Source organism: Limulus polyphemus, unplaced genomic scaffold (assembly GCF_000517525.1).
Source record: "Limulus polyphemus unplaced genomic scaffold, Limulus_polyphemus-2.1.2 Scaffold669, whole genome shotgun sequence".
In the NCBI taxonomy this organism is placed as follows: domain Eukaryota; kingdom Metazoa; phylum Arthropoda; class Merostomata; order Xiphosura; family Limulidae; genus Limulus; species Limulus polyphemus.
This window is the reverse complement of record NW_013666279.1, coordinates 210756-230093: the sequence shown is the minus strand read 5'-3', so window position 1 is coordinate 230093 and position 19338 is coordinate 210756. Positions and strand designations below refer to the sequence as shown.

Sequence of the window (19338 nt, the reverse complement as noted above, 5' to 3'; positions counted from 1 at the left end):
CGTGACATACCGGGCCTCTCATGAAAGTAGGCAGAAGACCCTTGGATAACAACTTTCCGTGACATACCGGGCCTCTCATGAAAGTAGGCAGAAGACCCTTGGATAACAACTTTCCGTGACATACCGGGCCTCTCATGAAAGTAGGCAGAAGGCCCTTGGATAACAACTTTCCGTGAATTCGAAAGGGGTGATTTGAAAATCATTCCTAATTGAATTTGTTAACGAAAATACTTGATTTCTGAATAAAAGTTCTAATGAGAAAACTTGGACTGCTTAGGAGAAGAATTAATGAAAATTACGAGACCGTTATTGAAAGTGAACAAACTCAAAACGAAAGCTTTAATTCTTTTCAAATACATTTATTTTAAATAATTCGTTGTTGTTTTCTTAGTTCAAAGCTACGCAGTGGGCTATCTGTACTCTTTCCACCGCGGGTAATTGAACCCCTGGTGTTAAATACATTACTTTTCTGATGAGTATTGTGTGTTTGTTTGTAGTTATGCACAAAGCTACACAATGGGCTATCTATGCTCTGCCCACCACGGGTATCGAAACCCGGTTTCTAGCGTTGTAAATCCGCAGACATGCCGCTGTGCCACTAGGGGGCTCTGATGAGTAAACTGGAATGGGTGGTAACTATCAAAGAATTGCTTTTCTGTATTTCAATATTTTCTTTTCATTTCTTTATTTTTTGTTGTGCTAAATAACTTTCCAATTTAATTAACATTTTAGTTGTACATAGTTTGTGTATATATATCATCTCTCATGTATACGTTTATATATTTTTAAATATTTTACTGTTGGTTTCTTTGTTTGTTTCTTTGTAATTAAGCACAAAGCCACACAATGGGCTATCAGTGCTCTGCCCACCACAAGTATCGAAACCCGGATTCTAGCGTTGTGCCACTGGGGGGGGGGCAATTTACTGTGGGTGAGAAAGCCGTAAATCTACGGACTTGCAACGCTAAAATCCAGGGTTCGATCCCCCCGCGGTGGACACAGCAGATAGCCTAATGTGACTTTCTTAAAAGAACAGACAAACTTAAAGTTGTTGTCATGTTTTTAATTAAATTTTTAAAGTTTCTTCTTTCCTTAGTTAAGTCTCCATTCGGTTTGTCAAGCAGTAATTACAATAACAATTTAATATTTGATTTGGTTCTTCTTGACACTGTGAATTATGAGCAGCTTGAATAGCACAGAAAATTACTGGTTGTAACAAAAGAAATCTGTAGCCATGTGTGAAGCACGTGGTTGTTTGTCTTCTATCAGCTGTATGGAGTGTGAAAAATCACACTTTGTTCACGGGATACAGAAGTGGTTTTCAGAACAGTAATCTGGATTTTTTTTTATTTACTACAACGACTTTGTTCTCCTTGCGTGTGCTTTCATTGGTCTTACGTTACTGTATAAAGCCGTGGATCGAGAAGTCTCTGTGAATATTGACACGTGACGTTATGCCAAACGATATATATATACCCGTGTTGAACTAAACCGTATGTTATAGTCCCTAACCCTTTGGTATCCGGTGACTCAAGAAGAGAAGAGGGGGAGATCGGCATGAAGTCGGCGTCGCATGACAAGCGACAACCTACTCCAGGCAATGACTAAAACTGTGAGTTAATTGTGGTAACTTTTGTTATACTGTCTTAATCTGGTACATCTTTTTGTAACTTAAATATCCACCAGGGTGCACTCGCAGCTTCATAAGTTGTTGTTTGTGGTTAAGCACAAAGCTACACAAAGGTCTATCTGTGCTCTGACCACCACGGGTATCGAAACCCGCCAAATGAAGATTCACCAAATAACGATCTTAAGTGTTTCTGATACCAAACAATTAAAAAAAATACACAAGTTACCCTGAAATATTATCTTAAAAAAAAAGGAACAAACTTTAACTTCCTGTATTCTGAGCCATACATTCCATTCAGTATATGTTGTACATTTTTGTCTTCAAACATTTGTTTTAAGACAGTAACGTAGAAAGAAATGTGCCGTTTTAAATGTACACAAAATATATTGCATTCTGTTTTGTTTTTTTTTTCCTTACGTACTATCAGCAGAAGAGAAATATGACAAATATACAACTACTTCATGAAACTGGAGTAACATTCCTAGAACATAACAGTTTCATAAAATATTTCTGGAGTTATTTGCAATTCGAGAAACCTTAGTCAACCTTGTAGTCCTGACATCTCAGTTATCTCTCCGTTATAGAGCTCTTTTCATTTCCTTAGCGTCCACAACCGTTCTGTAAACTTTATTATCATTTCAATGCAAAATATCGGGTATCAATGTAGTTTCTACTGTTGAAGCCATGCTACCATTTTACAAAAACAGTTCTTTGAAGATCCATTTATATAAATACATAACACAATTTATTTTCACTGTTAAGACCGTATAAAATGAGATATTATTTAACCTCAGTCTCACTTTACACGTGCCTTTTTAAAGGACTTTTTAATTATTGTAAATTTATTGTTGTTGTTTTTTTCGAACAAGTATTTATACTATATTTTCTCTGTCATGCATGCCAGTCTGAACTTGGTAAGACATTATTTGTTTGAAGGTTATACGACAGATATATCGTATATTGTATCGGAATCACTGCAGGTAAACGAAAAAATAAAAAGATTGCTCCTAATTTTGTGAATTGAGCGGAACCTGAAGAGTAGTGTAAATAGTTGTTAGTCTTGGTTTTAGTTTTGCTTTTAACCTCACACTTAGAGATGCGAAGTGATAAACATACAAAATAATTGGACCTTTAAAGTGTCCATAAAATAGATTAAAAAGGAATACGTTCTTTGTTATTATAATACACAGTCAAATTAACAAATAGAGATATGTTTCTTCCCTTGACAGCTTTCAATACAAAGGTGTGTCTAAAATGTCGTTAGAATGGTTAAGATATTTTACTGTGTTTTATTCAAGCGATACCAAAAGGCAAATAAGATTTGCTATTTGACCCATTTCAGCAATAACTAATACCGTTTTACCAACAATAACGGTATTAGTTATTGCTGATAAGAACGGTATTAGTTATTGTTGGTAAAACGGTATTAGTTATTATTGATGAGAACGGTATTAGTTATTGTTGGTAAAACGGTATTAGTTATTGCTGATAAGAACGGTATTAGTTATTATTGATGAGAACGGTATTAGTTATTGTTGGTAAAACGGTATTAGTTATTGCTGATAAGTTTTACCAACAATAACTAATACCGTTCTCATCAATAATAACTAATACCGTTTTACCAACAATAACTAATACCGTTCTCATCAATAATAACTAATACCGTTCTTATCAGCAATAACTAATACCGTTTTACCAACAATAACTAATACCGTTTTACTAACAATAACTAATAACGTTCTCATCAATAATAACTAATACCGTTTTACCAACAATAACTAATACCGTTCTCATCAATAATAACTAATACCGTTTTACCAACAATAACTAATACCGTTCTCATCAATAATAACTAATACCGTTTTACCAACAATAACTAATACCGTTCTCATCAATAATAGCTAATACCGTTGTTATAGGTAATAACTAATACCGTTCTCATCAATAATAACTAATACCGTTGTTATAGGTAATAACTAATACGTTATTACGTATTAATACGTTCTTATCAGCAATAACTAATACTGTTTTTATCAACTATAACTAATACCGTTCTCATCAACAATAACTAATACCGTTTTTATGTTGTTAGCAACTGAAAGCGTGATCAATTACAGTTCTCCTAACAACGTGTCCAACTTAGCTTCAGTAGTTGCTTAAAATTTATTCGTTCTTAAGAACGTGGCCAGTTAAGTCGGAACTTTTAAATGTAAATACGTGTCAGTGTAGTTAAGGTATCAGAAGTTTTCTGCGCTACTTCAAAACTGAAATTAAGGGAGCTAGCTGTAAATCCGTGCAAGACGGTTGCTTAGCTAATCAAGTTACCAGATCTATTGAACGTCACCCATTTCATTTACCACTTTATTGGTTAGTAAGGGCAGAATTTTGGCAGGGGCCCTTGATCTGTTCCAGTCAGGCTTTTTAAAGTCGACAATTCGTTTGTTCCTATTTTATTTTATTTTTTGCATTTGCCGAATTTACAGATTGTGAGTTTCGTAAAGCGACTGGCATAAATCATAAGTTCTTCCCACTATCAGTCCTTACAAACTAATAAAGTGATAATATGGTATTCAAACGATTTAATTTGGTTTGATAAAGTCGTATATGGTAGGCACAGTCATGGCTGCGAATTTTCCCCAGTATCCATTTCTTTAGAAACGTTCTCTCTAGCCTTGTCAGTGATGGCCTTTTTAAGATTATTTATCTAATAAGCTCTAAAAATGTTTTCTTACCATTTACCGTCAAGAGGGCGCTGTAACTTGCCGATCCTGCACCGTTATTGACACTACAGGTGTAATTGCCTGAGTGTCTTGGGAGTAAGTTTTCTGTCGAAAGGATACTATAATCTTGAAAGTACTGTACACTTAAACCATAGCTGGGAGAGAGAGTGGATCCATCTTTCAGCCATTGCAAAAGAAATGGAGGATCTCCAAGAATAACAAAGCACATTACTTTTACCCTCATTCCCACTACAAGATCTGGAGGAAACTGAAATGCGGAGATGGCGGGGGATTCTAAAAAAAAAAGAATATATATATATATATAACGTTTTATTAATAATCCGTACTGAAAAATCAAGCTTTTTTGAGTTCCTCATTTATTTCAAAATTTCTTATCAGTATAAATATGAACACTTTAGAAAATGAAATTACATATTTTTTAAAATTTTGAACAAAATTAGAAGGTAATACCGTTACACCTACAGTTTACAGAAAATCAATATTTATACTGATCAGAACTGAAATCTTCAAATCATTCAACAAAATTAGAAGGTAATACCGTTACACCTACAGTTTACAGAAAATCAATATTTATACTGATCAGAACTGAAATCTTCAAATCATTCAACAAAATTAGAAGTTAATACCGTTACACCTACAGGTTACAGAAAATTAATATTTACAGTGATCAGAACTAAAATCTTTAAATCATTCAACAAGTATTTCAACCTCCAGAGCTACGTCTGTTTAGTTGGGAAGGCCTAAAATACATGTATGACAATCAAAGCAACAAGTAATTGTACTTACAGATTACAATTTACCACAACACGTACAAAATATTACTAAATGTACAGTATATAATATTATTTTCTGGTAAAATAAATATATACATATACATGGTAGCCCAAAAGTAAGATGACTCAGGTGCACCATAAATATAACGTGTTTCTTCACACAGCACAAGAATGATGTCAATAATAATGATATAAGTCGCTTTAAATAGGCCTAACCCGTTTGTTTCTACAGGATATACATAAATCGCTGTGAACAGTCCTAACCCGTTTGTGTTGACAGCGTATACATAAATCGCTTTGAACAGGCCTAACCCGTTTGTGTTTACAGCATATATTCTGATAGGGGCTGTTGTCAGGATGTAAATTTCTTTAATAAATGCTCTTAAGTCTTATTATTTTCTATGCTACCCTGTAAATATACACATTTATAACAAAAACTACATCCCATACAAAAAATAAAAAGTCTTACCATTCTTTAATGTTTTTTTTTTCCCGATGGCAGATCTTGCTTCTGCCATCGTTTCTAAAGCTGTTTCTTATGTCAAGGATGCAACCCACTTGACAGCCTTCCCTCTTTGAAAGGACGAGCATATTTGGTGGGACTGGGATTCGAACCCGCGACCCTCAGATTGCGAGTCGAGCGCCTTATCCACCAGGCCATGCCGGGCCCATTCTTTTATGTACATTTCATAATTACGAGGAGCATTGGTTAGATTATTCATTGGTAGATATGCACACAAATTATTAGTAAATAGGGAAGTTATCATGAGAAAAAAATAATTTCATTTTCAAACTTTAATGATATTTATATTAATTCAGTTGTTCATGTTTTATGCCTCTGACAGTTTGTTTGTTTGTTTTTGAATTTCGCGCAAAGCTACAAGAGGGTTATCTGCTCTAGCCGTCCCTAATTTAGCAGTGTAAGACTAGATGGAAGACAGCTATTCATCACCACCCACCGCCAACTCTTGGGCTACTCTTTTACCAACGAATAGTGGGATTGATCGTCACTTTATAACTCCCCCACGGCTGAAAGGGAGAGCATGTTTGGTGTGACGGGGATTCGAACCCGCGACCCTCAGATTGCGAGTCGAGCGCCGTAACCACCTGGCCATGCCGGGCCACCTCTGACAGCAAAGCTTTGCTGATTGTGCAAAAAGCCCATATGTGTTAATTACAATGTTAACATCTGAAATACACTCGCTGAATCAGCATCCAATATATACGCCATGATTCAACAGTTAACATCTGGAATACACTGAATCAGTATCTAATAAACACGCCATGATTCAACAGTTAACATCTGGAATACACTCGCTGAATCAGTATGCAATAAACACGCCATGATTCAACAGTTAATATCTGGAATACACTGAATCAGTATCTAATAAACACGCCATGATTCAACAGTTAACATCTGGAATACACTCGCTGAATCAGTATGCAATAAACACGCCATGATTCAACAGTTAACATCTGAAATACACTTGCTGAATCAGTATCTAATAAACATGCCATGATTCAACAGTATCTTGTTAACATCTGAAATACACTTGCTGAATTAGCATCCAATAAATACGCCATGATTCAACAGTATCTTGTTAACATCTAAATTAATCTCGCTGAATCAGTATCTAATAAACATGCCATGATACAACAGTATCTTTTGTACTGCCCAGTGTAGTAAAAACAAGCTTTATTTCATAACACACTTTCGGCGAAGCTTCAAATGGCTTTCTTGTGTTCTTGGTAGATTTTCAAAAGGATCCCTATTAACAGCTATAATCCGGAAAAAAATTGCTAAATAATCAGGCCTCCCAGTGGCACAGCGGTATGTCTGTGGATTTACAAAGCTAAAAACCTGGTTTCGATACCCGTCATTTTGTAGCTTTGTGATTAACTACAAACAAATAATCAGAAATAAGATAGCAGCAAAGTGTCAACAAAATATCTAATAAAACATGAGTTTGATCGTTTGTTTTGTGTTAAGTACAATGCTACACAATGGGATATTCGTCCTCTGCTCACTGCGAGTATCTAAGTCTGGTTTTTAGTGTTTTAAGCCTTCCGAACTTGTCGCTGAGTTATCGGAGGGGGTGTGTGAAAACATGAGGAAAATAAAGTTGCACCAGTGTGCGAATCTTGGCGTTTGTTTGTTAGTTTGTTTTGAATTTCACGCAAAGATACATGAGGGCTATCTGTGCCAGCCGTCCCTAATTTAGCAGTTAAAGACTAGAGGGACGGCAGCTAGTTATCACCACCCACCGCCAACTCCTGGTGTACTCTTTTACCAATGAATGTTGGTGATGGGGATTCGAACCCGCGACCTGCAGATTGCGAGTCGCGCACCCTAACCATCAAGCCATGTCAAGCCCAAACATGAAAAGTCCTAAGATTTACCCCTGAGCCACAGGAGGCCTTAGACAATGAAGCAAAAAAGCAGTATAAAAATTACGTCTAATGCAAGTATTTTGAACGCAAATTTGGAAGGAAAAAATACTATCAAAATACTGGCTTCCTATTATGTAGTACATGTATATAATCATTAATATTAAGTTATGGTGGGTCAGTAGCAAGTTCCTTTTCTGTTGAATGGAATTTGTTATCAAATAATTATGTGATATCGCCATGAAATAATCTTTAAATCTTATCTTGAGCAACGTGTTTAACGTGTCGTGTTTAAACCATTGCAATATCACTTCTTTTTTTTCTGTAAACTCACTCACGTCAAAGATATCAAAATTGTTTATACTGTAAGCATCCTCAAAAAGTTTTCTGTTTGTTTGTTCCAAAAATTTCACGCTGAGCAACACACAAGGGCTATCTTCGCATAGTCCTTTTTTTTTTCTAAGTTTTGAAGTAACAGACTAAAAGGAAGACAGCTAGTCAACAGCACCTACCGCCAGTTCTTGGGCTACTCTTATCTGACCGAATGATGAAATTTGGCATAGTGCGGTTTTTTGCGACAAAGAGGCATAAGCCATGAACCCTCGAGTTCACGGCTCAGGCATGCTAACCATTAGATCGTTGCTGATCCAACAGGTTTCCTTTAACCAATAACCAATACTACCTTTTTTGAAAGCTCAAGTTTTAACTGCAATCAAGAATTTAAAAATAGGCTTATCATAATCTACATTCCCATGGTTTATCTGCACATTTCTTTGGCTTCACATCTGAAAGTTTTAAATAAACTTTAGTGACCAAATTAACCACCAGATCCGCTAAAGAAATAATTAAAGTTCATTATAAAGAAACTACAAGTTAGAGAGTTTCCACTCCAATTCATACGTTCAATGATATAGCAACAGCTGTTCAAGCTTTCTGCTTCCCAAGCTAATCATCCTACCATGCTTAAACTTAATGTGCTCATAACACTTTCTTATTTTGGGCATTCACTCTTTTCAAATATGGAACAACATTTTTCAAACTCTTTTTTCTAAGTTTTGTTTGCATGTACAGGTTAGGTTTATTTCCTTTTCATAATTACATCTTTCTTTTTAACATAAAAGTTTAAAAATCGCAAAATAGAACATGCGCTCCTTGTTTGTAAGTATTGTTGCCCTCGATGCCTTGGAGTTTACGTTGGCAGTACCGCTAGGTGGCTACAGGCCAGAGCCAATGAAGAAGTAAAATTCAATATATGTACATATTATAGAACTCGATCAGTACACTGCCACTACCTGTCTTTCTTCTTCATTTGTTTCTTTTGTAGTTTAAGCACAATAGGCTATCTGCACTGTGTCCACCACAGATAAAGAAACATTGGTTTTAGCGTTATAACCTTGCGGACTTACTGTTGAGCTACTGGGGGATTATCTGCCTTTCTAGTACACTCCGATCAGCATTCAAAAGTTGGACAATACTGGTACAGCCAAAATTTACCCATCTAACACTAAAGCTCACACGTTACTGCTATTGTTGATTATATAATATTTGAATTTCCGAAAACTACAATTATTAAACAGGATAATCGGGGATGGATCAGAAAATGCTTTTTTATTATATTTAATTATTATTATTATTATTTTGGCCCTGTTTTCAAACAAACAAACTCTGAAGTTCAACACTTCGCTCTTAAAAATAGCTTTAAAAATTCTGAGCTGTCTGAAAAATGCTTTAACGGCGGTTTTCTGTAGCTATGCCAGCAAAGCCTAACTTTGGTTTAACGAGTTGAGTGGCTTTAATCATAGTAAGCAATGTCCTATACAAGCAATAAATTAATGTATTTTATTTTAAATTACAACGTTTCTTACACTCCAGAGTAAATGTACAAATATTCAGATTATTGAAAAGAAAAGCCCCTGTTTGTTTGTTTTTTCTGTTTATATCACAACTTTCTTTGTAAAGTTCCAAAAATAATTAAAGATGAAAGTTTCATTTGTAGCATTTTATGAATATTAGCAAAGTATATTAGAAAACATTTATCAGAATGTTTTCAGCATTATAAGGAGAAAATTAAAGTAAATTAAAACTTTAAAGTATAATATACAACCCTCAGTTGTCGAAGAAGAGATTATGCTACTTTCAGATACGCTAAGTTTGAGTTCAACGTCTATAACTATGGTCTGCATCACTGCACAATAGTTTGAACAAAATGGAATGGAAACGTGTTGGGACTAAAAATACACAGTCATGTTTCGTTAGCACTCGAAAAATAAGGTATTCACATTGCTTCTAGATTATCCTAGATAAAGTGAAAGTCTCATATTGCTCGAAGAACCCCTTAGAATGTTAAGCTAATAATATTTATACCTAAACGATTTAGTTTAAATATAAATTCGGTGTTTTGCCTATGAACAACTTCAATTTTTTTCAAGTAAAAAAAAAACACTACGCCCCTAAGTATGTTCTAAATAGTTTATTTCTTTGTGCATTTCTATATAAGTTCTGCAGTAAACGTGGGACATTAGTTCACATAGTTTGTTCAGGATCAAATCTGGTCAAGCACAACTGACGGTTTAATTTACCCTGTGGTTAAAACATAATGTAATGTAATTAGGCCTTAAATTAAGTGACGGTTTAAGTTACTTTGTGGTTGAAACATACAGCAAACTGTAATGCAATTAGGACTAGAATTAAGCGTCGGTTTAAGTTACCCTGTGGTTGAAACATATAGCAAAATGTAATGCAATTAGGCCTAAAATTTGTGATAAAAAAGTATGTGAAGTGCGAACGATTTTATTCCACATTTATCACAACTTCATCATTGCGGACTCAAATTCAGAGTTGTGTAAAAATAGCATTTTAAATCTATATTTTGTCTCCCACAAGTCACAAACCAGAGGCCCTTAATTTAATACCAGAACTCGTCAGATGAGCTTAACGATGAAAGACAAAAGATTCTCCGAAATGCTATTTATATATTCAGTAAAATACTTTAAAAGTGACTGTTTAAATGCCGAAATTCCGAAAACTGTTAAAGCATTAGAAACTATTAAGCCTAAAATTTGTAATAACGTGCTTTTTATCAAAATTTTAAGCATAGTAGTTGCTAATACTTAGCCAGCTTTCGACGTTTAAACCATAACCTGTAATTTTTAGTTATTTTCATAAACAACTAGTATAAAACAAGAGTATATACTCTTAACAATGATGTTTTGTTTATGTTTGACCCTGTACTGTTTCAGTGCCATATGAAACACTAATCCCGACAAAAGTGACAATAAAATCGTAATTGTGCCTAGAGATTTCAAGATACAATTAATACAATGTTTTCTAGCAAATGTTATGACAATCGCATCCGTCGGGAATAAATAAGTAAGTAATGAATATGAAATACTATAATTTACCTGAAACTCGAAGAGTGATGATATTATTTCTGGTTCTAAATCTATCGTCACGATAACGGCAATCGTATGTACCTTCGTCAGAGGTTTTCGTCGCTTCCCGAATGGACAAACTTCCGTTTCTTAGGATGCTCTGCCTAGGATTGACAGGTAACGTGAGGCCATCTGAAATCATATAATTATTAAAATGATCATTCGAATAAATAATAATCATCATCAGTATTTTAATAATTTTTTCTTCATTATTTTCTCTTTCACATAGTTATTCCTTATGAAAAACAGCAAACGAAACGAAATTCGTGCACCATAGTTTTAATATAATTAAACTGTTCTTCAAAACTTGCGTGTTCTCGCTTTGTTTGTTCGGTGAATTACGCGCAAAGCAACTCGAGGGCTTCCTTCGCTAGCCATCCCTACTTTTGAAGCCATAAACTGTAGCGTCAACACAACCCACCGCTAGTTCTTGGACTATTTTTTACCAGCAAGTAGTGGGACTGGCCATAGCATTACAACGTCCTCACGGCTGAAAGGGCGAGCAAGTTCAGTAACGGGGTTCGATTGCGAGTCGATCGCCCTAACCACCAAGCCACGACACGACTTCGCCAATAGATAGACCAAATTTTAAGATATAAAATATGACGATCTAGATATTGTACTGGTAAGAAATAAAATATATAGGTGAAGATATGAGGTAGTCAGAAGGTCAAAGTTCAAAGAGTGGTAACTGAGTAGGTTTATCAGAAAATGTTTGTTTCACTGATCCATAAAATATTTACCGTTCTATGGTTTAAAGGGTCATTATAAAAGTATATCGAATAGCTTCGTTTGTCTTTTATACGATTTGCGCTAAATTCATTTATTTGTTTTAGAATTTTCACGCAAAGCTTAAAAGGGTTAAAAGTGCATAGCCGTTCTTGTTTATGAACTAATAGATTTGTCAAGAGCACCTATCGTCAAGTTTTAGCAACTCTTGTATAACCGAAGAATAGATTTGAACGTTATTCTTATAGCATATCCATGGCCTCAAATTGAGAAGCGCGATTTTTGTGGAAACAGGACGCAATATTTTTTAACTTAGCATTTGGTATAACTTTGTAAGAAACGAACCGTGAATACATTCATTCCATTTTTCTACTTCATGGTATGTATACGTATACGAATGCTTTTACGTCCGTGAACTCTTGTTTTTTCTCTTTATTCTCAAGCCTAACGCTTTGATGCCGTTATTTTTTAATCACCGAAGTTATATTGGATGAATAATTTATTAAGTTATAATAGAGTTTTTTAGACCTACGATTACGTAGTTCAGTTCTTCAGATAGAAGCACCTAAAAAATTGGATCTATATTCCTTCTATTTGCATAGAAATATAAGTTTCTTGATGTAAATAACTCAGTTTTCATAAATTCAACTTGTGAGTTTACAAACATAAATTTAAACAGTGCATGAGACGTACATTCTTTGTATAAAATAGTTCAAGAATAGGAGAAATGTGTATTGTTTTGACCGTAAATGTATCATATTATAAAACAGGCAGTTCGTTTCAGTTTTTGAAACAATGAAAAGCATTAAAACTTGCGTTCTCTTTCTATTTTGAAGCCTTCAAAAAGTGATTATTTTAGGCCTCGATTGAAAGTTAACGGAACCTTTATTGTATTTATAATGTAATAGATGTCGCTCTAGAACTATATGTATTATTTTAAAGAGCTGTTAACATAATCAGCAAAATATAGTTCCACATGCTGACATTTTCAGCATTTCTCATTTTGAGATAAAATGTAACTTTGTGATTTAACTGCATTGCGTATCAGAATTTATTTCCAAACAAAATGTTCGTTTTTGATAAAATTTAACTTTGTGATTTAAATGCATTGTATAACAGAATTTGTTTCCAAATATAATATTCGTTTTCTTAAGAATTAGTGTTCTCTCTCTATGATTCAAGAGTATTGCAATGACAACCAAACAACAATCTCATGTTTCCAGTTACAAAGTGACTTTTTTGTCTTTAAAAAGAACATTCTTGCTTCAGACATTAGACGTTATAAAATTAACGATTTTTACTATTTTTTTTTGTAAATTTTTAGCATGGTTTCTCGCTTAATTAGCTAATCCCAAGATATTGTGGCCTGTCCTGGTAGTTAGAGCGCTCGACTCGCAATCTGCGGGTCGCGGGTTCGAACATGCTCGCGCTTTCACCCGTATGGGCGTTAAATGTGACGGTTAATCCCACTTTTCTTTAGTAAAAGAGTAGCCCAAGAGTTGGCGGTGAGTGGTATTGACTAGCTACCTTCCCTTTAGTATATCACTACTAAATGAGGGGCAGCTAGCATAGATAGCCTTCATGTAGCTTTGCGCAAAGATGCACACATTCTTTGCACAACATTCCCTAATTTTGAAATAATAGGCTATACGGAAGACGGCTAGTCAACAGCGCTTTTAGCCAACTCTTGGAATCACGTATTCGGGGTAACGTGACAAAACACATCAGATTTAAAGTCCGGGCACACTACCATTCAGCCACACCTAGCCCTACTTGATAATCCAAATATTATGGTATGACCACACGAAAGAAAAAAAAAATTTGAGCTATTGCTACAAGCTGATATCAATAGGACCTATATAAAAATATTGTCATCAATACAAACATGAATAAACGGATGACAGAAAAGTCATAACATGTATTTTCATCTTATATATGTGAAATATATAGAAAGAAGATTTTAATAGTGATATTTCTGCTTTACTCGAAAGTACCAAATCTTTCATTATGTTTACATTAGCTTTTTAACTTTTCAAGATGGGAAGTAGGTGGAGAATCACGTTTGACAGACTAAAAACCATTTAACTATTCAATTCTGAAATTGGACTTCACCTTTACTCCAGACGACGTTTTCCACTTTCTGACCATTAGACGGACACGTCAAAACAACAGTTTGACCACTCACAACAGTCTTTGATTCATCACGAACCTGGCGCCGGAACCGACGAGACAACTGGTGAACTGAATCGAAAACCGTGACATCTTTCTTCATTTGAAGTACGAAAAGAAGACTCAGAAACTTTGATGCTTCGACCCTATTCCATGTAAAGGAGGAAGAAACATGCTTCTGATCTTTTTTATACATTTCAGATGCATTTAAAAAGTGTCTGAGTCCACCAATTTTGTTAGCAACAACAGGCTGTTGTTCACCAACTCCACGCCCACACTTATCAGACGAATCTCTGTTGCCATGGTTACTGTCAGCAGTCTTCTTTGTGCAACTTTCACAGTCTGGCAGGGAAGAAAAAACTATTAGACAATAAATGAAAATTAACAGAAACATTACATCGATTAAGTGTTCATAGTTTTTATGGATACGGTCACGCCCCCTGTTAAACTTGACCTGTACCATTTTATGGCTGAATTTCACAAGTAGGAAAATGGGCTTATACTTCTAATTATTTTGAAAACTCTTCGCTGTTTCATAATTTGAAGGAGTAAAAACAAAGCCAGGGTGTAAGTTGCTCATAATTTACCTAATCATATGAATATATCTCATTTATGATGAAAACTTGTTTAAAAGAGATCAACATTTGCTTGTTGTTAAGCGCAAAACTACACAACTATCTCTGCTATGCCCACTACGGGTATCTAAACCCGGTTTTTAGCGTTTTAAAGAGATCAACATAAACTTACAATAAAAATACGATTTTTTAAACTGCATTTCTGAGGCGAATATTGATTAAAGATTTTAGTTTATCTCGAAAGGCTTTGTTTGTAATTAAGCACAAAGCTACACAAGGGGCTATTTGTGCTGTGCCCACTACGGGTATCGAAACCCGTTTTCTAGCGTTGTAAGTCCGCAGACATGCCGCTGTACCACTGGGGGACGTCAAAAGGTATTTTAAAACATAAAATAATAACATAAATCTGCATTTCTAAAAAAATATTATAAATCGAGGAGTACCAAAATAAGCTGCAATTAGCGTATCAAATGTATGGCTATCTGCGCTCACTGTCCCTAATTTAGTAGTGATATACTAGATGGAAGGCAGCTAGTCAACACCATCCACCGCCAACTCTTAAGCTGCTCTTTTACCAAAGAAAAGTGGGATTAACCGTTACATTTGTAATGGTAAGTAATTTTAAATTTAGTATAAAAATATTTGCCCCTAGGGGCACAGCGGTATGCCCGCGGACTTACAACGCTTAAAACCGGGTTTCGATACCCTGTTTGGGCAGAGCACAGATAGCCCATTGTGTTGCTTAAAAGTGTTTCCCTCCTTTTTTTCCAGTTGATATACTGACCAACCAACGTGTGCGATATGTCAACACAGATTTTTCGACAAAAATTACATTACGTTATCTAATGGGCAGGCATACTAGGTGTTTTATGCACCTATTTTTAGTAAATTAAACTATTAAAGTTTACCTAACACTTAAAAATTTCAGCCATCTAACCATATTCTGGTTTAACGCTGAAACACTGGTATTTGATTGGATGACGTCATAGCTAGTATCCTATACGATTACTAAAGGCGTATAACCCTAAGCAGGTTTAACGTACAGCTTTCATCAAGAAGATAACTAAGATCATTTGAAAATTTAATGCTATGAGATTGAATCTTGAGCCATTTTAACAGCAAATACTGCATACACACAACGCATTGTACTGCATTAAAAGAATCAAGTTTTAATACATAAGTTGTAGTTATACATGCCATGAAAAGGTGGTCAGTCCATGGCCTGACTGACCTCACCGTTTCCTATGGCCCTATTTTTACTGCCTTCCAAGACTAAATATTGATCCAAGCAGTGTTGAGCTTGTTACAGCCTACATGGTGTTTGTTTGACTGTGCTTGTTTATTCAGTTTTTGTTGTTGTTAGCTGGGTCACTTACTGTGAAGGGTATGTTTTGACTTGTTTCCTAGGTTACTGGTATATGAAGCCACCTTAACCTTGTGCAAGTTATTTGTACTGTGTAAACTGTACACTGTTCATTCGATAACAAACTTTTTTTTTCACTGATATGACAGAGTAGTTCGTATTATTAAATCATACTACGTGAAAGTAGACAGCGATCTTTTATACGGGGGGGGGGGGGAGCAGGTGATACCTTGAGAATACAACTTCTCTTATTTTTCGATGGGTATGACTAACAATAACCTGGGTAACGTATGAACCTGAGGTACAATGGCGCCATTGTTTATCTTATATAATTCTCAACCTGGAACGGATTCGTTTTCTTCCTCACAAAAATCTCTGTAAGCTCTAATAAAAGCACTGTCCTCCGTAAGTACACGGATTTTGTCTTTTGTATGTTTGTTTTCGTAATAAAGATATTTCCCACTTTCGTATACTGTTTTCACTCTGTATCTTTGTCAAAAGTCAGATAATTCAGATGTACTACCCCTCCCCCAAGTCGCTTCTTGTCCAACCTCCAGTTATTATGCAGATCCTACCCGATTACTGTAAGGGAGAACGGTACACTTGAGAAATACCACAGTTGTAGGGATTGTTAGAAGTGATGAATTACAGTCAATAAATTCCATCATACTATTCATAAAAGAAAATATTCAGGTGAACTACTAGCCAAAACCACGCCCTCGGGACCCACGGCAACAGAGAGGGCGCTGGAGTAGGCAATAAATACCTAGTCAATCAATACCGAACATTTTAAAATAAAAAAGGACAACCTAATCTTAATCAAGCACTCTTTCCAAACTATTATTTAGCTCTTTACATTTTTTTTAGTACACACTTGTTATCTATAATGATGTTTATAATTCTCACGTGTGTTCAGTTTTTGTTTTCAACTGAAAAAAAGAAAAAAAAACGATCCAAAGAATTATATTTAAGTCCAATAGCAGTCACGGGCACATTATCAGCTAGATTCTGGTTTTGCTGTTCCTTTGTTCTTACCAGTCAATGGGACCTTCACTCTAAAAATCACCAGCTGTATTTAGTCTCTATAGATGCAACAGTGTGAATACTTATAAGTGATGGTATGTTAGACTTAAGTCCTAATGATCCCAATCACCAAAGAAAACACAAATAAAACCAGCATCCGTTGCGACTTCTGGTAGAGAACTTTAAAATGTGAATAGATATTCAATCGCAATTTCATTTCAAAACTATAGTGTGTTATTATACATTGTAAACACACTGCAAGAATGAGTCAAATAAAAAGAAAACTGTATGATTCCATCTTTTGCCCTTATTAGCTGCCATTTTGGTTATCATCAGGTGATGGAAATGCTCACATGACATGGTGCTGTTCACTAATTGGCTGATGAATGTAGTAAAAAATCGACTGAATTTAGTACTACGTATGCTACTTGAATTTTACATTGTTTGGAGGAGGGGGGATAAAATGACTGAGAGAGGATAAGCCCACATAACAAACCTTCCCCTGGGTCCATGTGCTAAAAATTAATGCTATGAACGGGAGCAGCGTGGGCCACCCCTTCCGCTATTTTGGGCTACAGTACACGAACTGGTTGGGTCCTCATCACCGACATTAAGATGGTGAAATCGAATGGCAGGCGAATTTCTAACCGTTCGTTCGATTACTTATTCATTTAAACTTTGACTTTTGGAGGATCTACCGAAATTCCTCTACTAAATTTCTGCGTATATGCTACAACCGGTTTATTCCTCACAACAACTTGTGACACTAGACAGACGGACAACTCTGCGATAGATAGATTATAAAACGGGATGTGAGACTTATCGCCATCTTAAATAGTGTTATTACAGTCTGCATGTGAGCTGAATGGTCAGGTCAAAGATCCCTAGGATTCGTGTGCAACCATCTTTAACTTTGAATTACTGACGATAGGGAAGAAAGCCAACCACACGGAGTTTCCTCGGATCTTTGAACCGAATACAGGTTTGACTGTCATTCTTATAACATGCTCATAAATGAAAGTATGGAACGTGTTCAGCAGCGTCGCGTCTCGAACCAAGGACTCTGTGATCTACAGACCGAAACAAAAGTAGCGTGTCATATAGTATATCCAATATATTGTACCTTTCAGAAACAGAAACAAAATAGGCTAACTGTGACAGAAAACGAAGTTTATAAACAAGTCGAACAGTATTTGGTAGTCAAATGACCTCATATGGAATACATATGCCCTTAATTTAAGGTGCCAATAAAATTTACGTATCAGGCGCTACTGTGTGCACCCTTTGTGCTCTACTGTGTATTTGACGTGATTTTTTAACAAAGTAATCGACAAGTATCATTACATCAGTGAAGGATGTATAGAAACATCGAAATTAATAAAAGAAAGTCACAACAGAGGCATTGATTTTACAAATTGACCGGTATTTAAATCGTATGTGCAGACAATCAAATCATATTCATATATATATGTGTGTGTGTTTTTTTTTTTGTTGGAGCTGTTCATTTGATTTTGTTTATTATCGATCAAACTAGATAAAGGTGCGTTGAAAATCATGTTACACTGGTTGTTAGACCAAAAGGTTTTCTCACCTTTTGTAATTGGAAGAAATATTATAATATTAACGACTTGTGCTGAAGAACCAAACGAAAATTTCTCAAACCTTGTGCAATTTTTTGACCAAAAATAACGTGTTTTTTTAATAATAAAAAAACAGTTTGGAAGTGGAAAAACTTTTTTTTTCTCAGTTTACATTCAAGACTTTCGAACAAATAATTTAATTGCCATGGATATTCTTTATATATTTACTCATGTTATCGTCATTATTTACAGAATCGAGACCAAACAGAAATTTATTAAGAATAAGCATCTTCCTTCCTGCAAAATGACAGATTCTTTATGTTGGATTTCGAATTTTGAAAACGTGTATTCGTTATAGATGAACAGTCATTTCCGGTGGTGGTTCAGACTTCCGGTTATGTTTGGTACAGACTTCCTGCATTGTTTCCCATTTCTTGCCACCGTCTGGGCAATTCCCTTACTTCAATAGCTAACTTTTTGTTCTTCTTTTTTTCTGGTACCAGTAATGGGTTTGTCGTACGGTTCAGCGAGCTAGTAAAACTCTTGATGTCACGCTACATTAGGTAAAAGAAACCTCTGAAGGTTTTAATGCCCAAATTATGCACTTTAGTTTCGTAAAAATTTCTGAGACAAAAATATTTCGCCATTATTACTCTGTCGAACTGAAATTAAGATACTCTTTATTAAAACACAATTTACCACTATATAAGATACTCTTTATTAAAACACAAATTTACCACTATATAAGATACTCTTTATTAAAACACAAATTTACCACTATATAAGATACTCTTTATTAAAACACAAATTTACCACTATATAAGATACTCTTTATTAAAACACAAATTTACCACTATATAAGATACTCTTTATTAAAACACAAATTTACCACTATATAAGATACTCTTTATTAAAACACAAATTTACCACTATATA

The 19338-nt window shown here is 35.1% G+C and overlaps 1 protein-coding gene across 1 annotated transcript in view; it reads right to left on the bottom strand.

The window, feature by feature from the left end:
- Positions 1–19338, bottom strand: part of LOC111085863 (Down syndrome cell adhesion molecule homolog) — a 113827-nt gene that overhangs the window by 58913 nt on the left and 35576 nt on the right. The window contains exons 2-4 of the mRNA XM_022386408.1: positions 13805–14203; positions 10934–11095; positions 4363–4644 (exon numbers count right to left, since the gene is read on the bottom strand). Coding sequence (XP_022242116.1) covers positions 4363–4644; positions 10934–11095; positions 13805–14203 — 843 coding nt within the window. The remainder of the gene's footprint in view (positions 1–4362; positions 4645–10933; positions 11096–13804; positions 14204–19338) is intronic.